The sequence below is a fragment of the Kryptolebias marmoratus genome, linkage group LG24 (assembly GCF_001649575.2).
Source record: "Kryptolebias marmoratus isolate JLee-2015 linkage group LG24, ASM164957v2, whole genome shotgun sequence".
Taxonomy (NCBI): Eukaryota; Metazoa; Chordata; class Actinopteri; order Cyprinodontiformes; family Rivulidae; genus Kryptolebias; species Kryptolebias marmoratus.
In genome coordinates, this window is record NC_051453.1 from 7,315,936 (window position 1) to 7,324,366 (window position 8,431).

At 40.2% G+C, this 8,431-nt stretch overlaps 1 protein-coding gene across 3 annotated transcripts in view; it reads left to right on the forward strand.

The window, feature by feature from the left end:
- Positions 1–8,061, forward strand: part of si:zfos-943e10.1 (GRAM domain-containing protein 2B) — a 12,388-nt gene extending 4,327 nt beyond the window's left edge. The window contains exons 1-13 of one of the 3 annotated variants that reach the window (XM_017413581.3): positions 404–785; positions 3,776–3,955; positions 4,437–4,497; positions 4,620–4,692; positions 4,777–4,880; positions 4,976–5,074; positions 5,247–5,318; positions 5,705–5,770; positions 5,856–5,940; positions 6,131–6,220; positions 6,330–6,429; positions 6,711–6,818; positions 7,781–8,061. In XM_017413581.3, the coding sequence (XP_017269070.1) occupies positions 718–785; positions 3,776–3,955; positions 4,437–4,497; positions 4,620–4,692; positions 4,777–4,880; positions 4,976–5,074; positions 5,247–5,318; positions 5,705–5,770; positions 5,856–5,940; positions 6,131–6,220; positions 6,330–6,429; positions 6,711–6,818; positions 7,781–7,796 (1,122 nt within the window). In that variant the 5' untranslated portion in view covers positions 404–717 and the 3' untranslated portion in view covers positions 7,797–8,061. Of the gene's footprint in view, positions 1–403; positions 786–2,541; positions 2,865–3,775; positions 3,956–4,436; positions 4,498–4,619; positions 4,693–4,776; positions 4,881–4,975; positions 5,075–5,246; positions 5,319–5,704; positions 5,771–5,855; positions 5,941–6,130; positions 6,221–6,329; positions 6,430–6,710; positions 6,819–7,780 lie in introns of those variants that run through there. The other 2 variants (XM_017413582.3, XM_017413579.3) reach the window with 2 other exon arrangements.
- The last annotated feature ends 370 nt before the right edge of the window (positions 8,062–8,431 follow it).

Below are 8,431 nucleotides of genomic sequence, written 5' to 3' on the forward strand. Positions count from 1 at the left end.
TTCGTCCTGTAGGTTGTCACATGTTTGCAGTGGAAACGTGGCAGGTGGCGCTGAGACGGAGAGGTTTAAAGTAGGTGATATATGATGACTGAAGTGGGGCTGATGTCACAAGTGCAGTTGGCCTATATAAGTGATGTCATGTATATGGAAATAAACCACTGAGGCGCAAATCCTGAGATGTTTATGCAACTAGTTGCACTACATTGACCTATTGATTGATTTTATTGTTTAGAAGCATTTAACCTTAATTATTCCTGTGCCCTAAACCTCATTAGGATTCTTTACAAAGACTTAGCCAGTTGTTGTCGTGCCTTATTGCATTTGCTGCTTTTAAAGCCAGCTTCTTGTTTGTTGATGTCGATTTTTAAAACCCTTTTCAATGCTTCTCTGAGCCCCTACATTTCCACCACCTCCCACTGTTACGCATTTCTCTGACAATGGCGCTTAATCCTAGAAAAAAAAATGCAAGCTTGGAGAGTGTTTTGGGTTTGAGACCGAACATTACCCTTTTTGCTCGGCTCTTGTCCTGCCGTGGCTTTATCTTTATTCTGTGCTCTGAAATGCTTCCCGACACTCGCAATAAAACAGACCTTTACACCCAACCGAGCTGGCGATTACGGCTATAAGAGCAAAAGGTACAGAGTCAACCTGCCATTCAGCTGTTTTCGTACGAGGTTTTGGGATTGTGGAGGACGAGAGTTGGTAATTTAGTCAATTATGGAGAAAGAGAAAGTTTTGCTAAACCAAGAAGGTGCTGTGGCTGATTCTTCTGGGGATCTGACAAGGTAAGCCGAGGATATCTGTCTGCACTCCTCAGAATGTTACATAAGGCAAAAATGATTGAAGAGCAGTTAAAAATGTTTCCTCTAGACTGTAGGAATAAATATTCAGCGCTACTTTTGTCTTTTATGAGATAGACCATTTGTAAACCCAGATGAGGTAGCATAGTGACAATGAAACGAATGCTGATAAATAACTTTTTAAGTCTTAGTAAGCTTTGTCTCGGGACATGACGATGTGTAAGGTTCATGGAGTAGACGACAAGAGAAATTGTACTTGTAGTAATCTTTCTTTTTTAGATGGTTTAATGCTTGTTCAGTTTAATTTAAATGGTGGTATACTAGGTTCAAAAGGCTTTCTTTCTCCCCTCTCCCAAAAGGTATCTTAAGTAGGCAATTGACCAGAGAAGTGGGTCAGAGGTTGATTCCTCACTGTGAACAACACACAGCCCTACAGGCTGCCTCCTGCTTTGGAAATGCAAAGTAGTAATTTAAACACAACCACAGCTAAAGAGGGCATAGGTCGCTTTATACCGCAATAAGTTTTCCTTCAAGCTGTTCTCGTCAAGTGAAGTTTCTTTTTTTCATCTCTTTCATGCAATGTCAGCCCTAACGTGACTTTAATGGCTCTGTTTTATTATGAAACGTATAAACTTTAGGTTTAACAATTAGCTAACTTGGTAACACTCTTGCATGACTTTACGTTTTTGATTTTACAGAACTTGTACCCATGCAGGCATTGTTTCAGCAAAATGACAAATTTATGCAACATTAATAAACATGGTTGAATATTTAAAAAGGTGACTGATGTTTTTTTTACATAAAACCAACAGACATGTTGTTAAAGTTAACAATTTAGCATTTCAGCCTTCAGATTCCCTTTAATGTCTAGAATCCTACATAAGTGTACTTGTAGGCACATTATACTCAGACTTTGATGTGTTTAATAAGCTGACTGTTAATTCTTTTTATACAAACCATTTGTAAGCACGTTTGTGTCCATTTTGCAAGTAGTTGGATTTGTTTCGGTCCACGACTCGTGATTAAAAGTAATAAGCCGCCAGTGTTTAGGTTTTAGACGTGTTGTTATCTCAGACTGCTGGCTGCCATGTGTGATGTACATCAGTCCATGCCATGTTTATTCTTCCTCCTCCTCCTCTTAACGTTCCATTTCCAGTCACTCTGAAGCTTGTTGGTTATTAAACAAGTTCTACTGAGAAAGAATAGAAACGCAGCCGCTCGGAGTAAAATAGTTTGACGCATTTCCTGGTCACTTAGGTAATGCTTAAGAAATATGAATCAAGTGTGGCTTACAGGAAACGGCCTTCAGAAATAGTAAGGACTGATTATTATCTTTTTATATTAGGTATTATTATTTTGCAGTTAAAAGTTGGTTGTATTGCAAATATTTGTGTATTAACAAAGCGTTTGAGTTCTAAGATTGATAGTCTGACCTCCGTGGTGGTTATGGTTGGTAAGGTGTTCACTCAGCCTGCTTCAGATCAAGATGCATTTTGGGATATATTTTTATTTTATTTTTTTTAGCCATGATTAATGTTTATTAGTGGGATTGGCCTTCAGATTCTCCTACATGTCCATGCCTGTCATGCTGCGCGTGTCCTTGTGTAAGGACGGGAGGGACGAGGAGACGGGGCTTGTGTATTGGCTGCTTTTTTTTTTCCTCTCATGCATATTTGGCTTTAGGGGAGTGGCTGAGCTTGACGTCAGCCACTACGGAGTGTCACACCACCGTCAAACACAAAGTGGCTTCCTCTCTGCTAACAGAATCATAAAGCAACACAGCAGCAGCTCTTGTTGTTTTTTTTATTCCGGCAGGATGTGGCAAAGAGCATAATTAGCACAATTTTGTCTTCTTGAGCTACGATTTTATAACATAAAAGCATCTTTATTAGTCTTGTTTTTTTATATCTCAATTTCTAGCTTCTATATTTTTCAGACTAAGTAGCTTTTTAAACGGGTTGGAAAGGTTTTTGTTTGTTTTTTAAATCGGCTGGTGAAACCAGAAATGCCTACTGTGAGTAGGTATATGGGTTTCCGTTCATCAAAGAGATTTAAAGTTAGCAGGTAAGCCTGTCTTGAATTCTGGTTTTAGCAGTCTGATTTATTTACTAGATTTCACTGAAGATTAAAATTCTTCTAACTTGTCTCATATTTGATCTTCGTACCCGGTTGAGGCCAACATGACTTCATATTTGTTATCATTCAGCTGATCTTATTCTTTCAGGGCATGTGGTTTGTTTCCTGGTCAAGGACAGGTCGTGGCTTTTTAAAAAGCTGACTGTAGAGAATCCTGCTGCCTGTCCTTTTACAAGGCTGGGTTTTTATTTTCCATTTTATGAAAAAAGCCGAGCCTAGTCCGTCTTTAAGGTGACACAGATTGGACAGCAGCCAGGGCGAGCGACTTCTGACGCAACACTTATCAATAAAACCTTTTTTAATAGGAAAATGGTGAGCGCTTCCAGCACATCATAAAGATAAGCTTATTGTCTGTCACATATCAGTCCTGAAGTGACAGACTTTTAACTTAAGTACACGGGGAGTTAATTATTTTCTGAACCTTCTCTATATGATGGAATAAAAGCGCTGTGTGTAAAATCTGATGTGCTGTTTTAAACGAGACATTTTACACATGAAGTGTTTTGTTGGGATTAATATGGTTACCAACGGTTTCATGTAGTTGTTAAAAACCATTTTTCAGGTTTGCTACTTGTATTTAAAACAGTTTGGATTCCTGCTGTGAAGTTAAAACTATATATGCAGTTTAGTAAAGACGCCACAGATTTTATCAGCAGATGTTCTCACTTGGCGTTTTGTGCATTTCATAGTGGTGAAAATGTTGTAACATGTCTGTTTGTACAGTAACACCCAAAACCAGATTCTGCATGCTCATTTGGTTTTTCTTCATGCAGAACACCGCTTGAGATATTAAGCTTCTCTCTTTTTTTCTTCTTCTTCTTCTTTTCGCCCTTCTGCAGCAGCTACCCAGTAGAAGGTGGTGGCGGTGGTGGACTGCCGGCCAAATCTAAGAAAAGCAGGAGCAGCCTGAGCAATGGCAGCGTCAAGAAGGTGGAGGCAAGGAAAGCCCTGAGTCTCGAGGCTGCCCAGCTCGAGATCCAGCAACAGCACAAAACTCTCACCAGACAAGTAGCCGTCAGGTAGGCTTCACGGGGAAACAAAGGGCGCCGCGTACGAGGTCACAAGTTTTAAACCATGCAGCTGTGGCAAATTTTAGCTGCTGTTCATGCATCACAAGACATGAGCCGACTCTCAGCTGGGGCTCAGTCCTGCCCCACATGACTACACTCGCCTTGAAAGCTGACTTTTTCCCTCACATGATTCAGATGTCTGAAATGAAGGAAACAATAAAACTACAAATGAACGTTGTATCTTTCTATCCTGAGGCGAAATTCTGTTAGCATAAAGACGTTGCTGAGCAAAGGAAGTGTCTTTGAGACATTCATGGGAACATTTTCTTACTCTGCCCTACTTTTCTTAATGAAGCTGTCCAGATGTAACCTGATAGCACTCATAACAGGCTTTTGTGGAGAGTTTTGCCTCAAACCTGATAAAAATGTTTGGAATAGAAGTGTGTTCATGTTAACATTTTATTAAAGATTCTTTTTTGTCTCTCTGCAGGTCGGAGACATTTGAAGTTGACAGAAGCTTTGAGAGGACGGAGGGAACTGGCACACAAAGTGTGAGTACATCCTAACTCTTACTAGACACGACGATGTGATTACCATAAAGTCGTCTTCGTGACTCTCATTAGCGTTTAATCCTTTTAAATTTTAAAAAGCCATCTCCTTCTCCTCTTTTCAGAGCTTCACAAAACACAACAAGACATTCCACAGACTGTTCCCAGACATTCCTGAGAGTGAAGACTTGATACATGGTAAATTAATAAAATCAAATCCTAGTTTCTAAATGACAGTAAATGATGTGTATCAAACTGAAAAGGTCTGTTCTGTCTTCCCAGCATACATCTGTGCCCTGCAGAGAGAAGTGCCCTACCATGGCCGACTGTACATCACTGACACCAATGCCTGTTTTTACTCCTCAGTTTTGCTCAAAGACACTAAGGTAGGCCTCTCTTCAAGCCCGGCACGTCATTTTATCTAGCCTGCAACTAATGTCTAAGTTTATTCTTTTTATTTATATTCGGATGTTTTTTACAGGTTATTATTCCAGTTTCCTCCATCCGCACAGTGAAGAAGCAGAATACAGCTTTGCTGGTACCCAATGCCTTGTCGATTCGCACCACAGAAGGAGAAAAGGTCAGTCCGTCACTCCTCCAGTCCGTCACGCTCAAAATCCATCGAAAGTCTCGTTTAACCTCATTAAACTCCTCTGTTGTTGACATTTAATTGGATATGGGGTCATTCTTATCAGATTTACTAGAAGAAAAGATGGTTGATGTTTCTTCCTTTGTTCCTTGTCATTGTTCAGTACCTCTTTGTGTCGCTGAGGAACAGAGAGTCGTGTTACCAGCTGCTGCGCTCCGTTTGTCCTCAGGTAGAGGTGAGTGGCTCAAATCAAACGTCAAAAAGTACCAAAAAAAACCCAAAATGCTGCAATGATTCAGTGTGTTAGGACACTCCAGACGTGCTGCATTAGAGTAACATTATTGACTAACGGTGGTGATGAAAGCCTGTAAAAGCACAGTGTTTCAGGTGCTCAGTTGAAACTGTTCAAGTTTTGCAACTAATTGGATTTGGGTTTTTTTTTTTTGTTACTGAATCTACATTTTGTTTCCCAAAAATCTTTTCAAGTTCATTTTTCCAATGAGGTTGTAAATAAAAGGATATAAAAGTGCTTTTGTTTCTAATGTATAAAGAAATTTAACCTCGGTCTATCAGCTTTTTTTGTCTGAAATATCATCTAATGTTCTTATTTCTGTCTTCCAGGACAGTAGCACAAATAGTAGCCCCATCTTCTCAGGCGAAAACGGCTTTGATAAAAACAAACTCGTGGTAAGTTTCTCTTTATGGAAATAGTAAAAAATCAGTCAAGCTAAATGAGTACTCTTTTCATATATCTATAATTTCTCCTGCACAGAACTCCAGCCAGTCCAGTTTGGACGACAGCTTCGACCACACAGATGGTTCTGGACCTCAGTCTTTGCAGGATCCGCCTCACAGAGGTAGGAATTGTTACTTTAGTTTTTTTTTTTTTCTAAATCTATAAGTGATTCTAATTTCTGATCGACTGAAACAAAAAAAAAAACGTTTGTTTTGCTGTTGTTATCAGGTGTTCTCATTTCTGTAATAGAGCGTAGAGGTGCAAAGTTCAAGGTCTAATAGAAGTTTAACATCGATCTCCTCTTCCTGCAGAAGCAGTGCCTAATGGGAGCGGCTCGGCTTTCAGGAGTCTGCACATGCAGCAAAGTGAAAGCTCATCCTCAGAGGAGCTCTCGGAGTCAGGTAGGACTCGCGTGACTGAGAACAAAAAGCGGCTGGATACTGTGAATAGATCAAATCTGAAGTGGAAAACAAACCGAGCCATGATATTCACGCTTTGTTTGCCTTTCAGGTGGATCGTGGGTGTGGAATGTGACTGAAAAAGCCAAGTCTCTGCTGGTTCAGAGAGAGGCCAGCACCCTCAACACCCTTCTCTTCATTTACTTGATTTTGTAAGTGGCACCACTTTTTCACTCCTCCCTCTCAGCTCTTTTAATCCAAGGTCTTATCTTCTTCTTTAGTAATCTCTACTTCTCCCTGAAGAAAACACTGAGAACATTCTCGTTGTTCCAAACAAGATTATCTTTAACAATCTATACTTCTTAGTATTTTCTTTAAACTGCTTATAATGAAGGGATTCTTTTTCTGTTTCTGATTTGTATTTTTTGTGTGGCTGTTGTAAAACCTGGTCTTTGGTGCAGCCGGTCCTGACGTCTGAAATGTTGTGTTCCAGGGTCGTGCTGCTGCTTCTGTCTTCAGGTTACATCGGATTGCGGATCGTGGCCCTTGAGGAACAACTTGCATCCCTCGGTGCTCTGCCGGAGTTCAGATTACAGAGCGGGTAAGATGTCTCTCTTTTCATTACCTTCTTCTGAACAGGTTACTGATGCCTGAACTGAGCACACATGAACAGAGACTTAGTAGGTCAGAATAAAATGATCAGTAATCTCTTTGCTGGTAATTCTGAGCTCTACGTATTACTGCCACCTGGTGGTCAGTTTTAGCTGACCTCGGTTTAGGTTTGGTTTTTTTTTTGTTTTTTTTGTAATTGTCTTTTTATAAATTGAGCTGCTTCTTATTTGCATAAAGATTGTCTTAAAACTCAGGAGCTGCTAGTATATGTAGCTTTTATTATCCTGACATGATGAGAGACCCAATTTTTCATCAATGCTCAGATCTATAGTGACTGTTTTTGTTGTTTCTTTTGCACACTTTATTCTGAAGTGTTACATACTTTGTTAGAATTACTCAGAAAAGGCAGATCCCGCATCTTAGTGCAGATGTAAAACCCAGAACCAAAAAGGGAAATTCAAAAGAAACAAACTAAAGTGGAGCACAGACAGGAAGTGGGAAACGCAGTTTGCAGCGGCTCCGAAAACAAACCTCATTCAAGAACGCTTCTGAGTTTCAATGTTTGTAGAAACAGCTGGTTTATACACTCTACTCCCTAACAAACATAACCTCAATAACTTCAATCAGGCATTTCTTTAACACCTTCATTATAATTTCCTTCATCCCTCTTTTCATAGTTTTGCTGTCTTTATATTTGTGTTTGCTCCAGCGTCATAAAGTGTTCTGACATTTCCTCTTATCTGGCTGCAATTGAAAATTTACATACAGACTTGCTACTACTAGTTTTATTACCTGAAACTAAAGTTGTATGGCATTCCTGTGACACATTTAGTATTCCAGGGTAGGTCTCTGTATGAACACTCAAGTTTTAAATGGGCCGACTGTTTTACAAGAAATACTGAGTGTTTATCATAGTTGTGCTGCTCTGAAAGGTTTCCCTTCTCTCAACAGGTACAAAGACACATAACACTCAGCAATGGAGGGAGAGATTGTTGGACCCGTGATTAGAAGATTCATTTCAGCCTCTTCTCAGCAGAACTTTAATGTACTCAAACTTCGGATCTAAAGATGGCCTGTGCTGTTACATAAAGGAAGAGTGGCCAACCTGTGCAATTTTCAGAGATGTTGACTTGAAAAGCTCCACTTCTTCCTCGTGCAGTAAACTGAAGGACATGCCACAGCTTTGTCACACCCAGCCAAGCCAAAAATCTCCTCACACTGCCTGGTTGCAGCGTGTCTGTTTTAATACCAAAGCCAAACGGCTCGAACTCTGCGAGGTGCCACGCTCGCAGAAACTGTTCCACATCTGTGAATTTCTGTTGACCATTGTCCTCTTCTCCTTGAGCATGCAGTCTGAATAGGGCTATACCAGTCAGCATTAGCCTGCTGTAGTGCTTTTTACTGCACCTCAACACTGGAGACTTAGTGCTATGCATAGCCAAAGATGCACACGGTGCACATCTTTTGCATGAGTGCACGAGGATGACTTTTCTATCTTTTTATCTAACCTTTCATCTCTGAGCTGTATATTCAGTCCTGTCTCCAGCTTTGCATTCAGTGACTTTTGGGTACTTCGGATGGTTTTTACCTTTCTAATCAGGT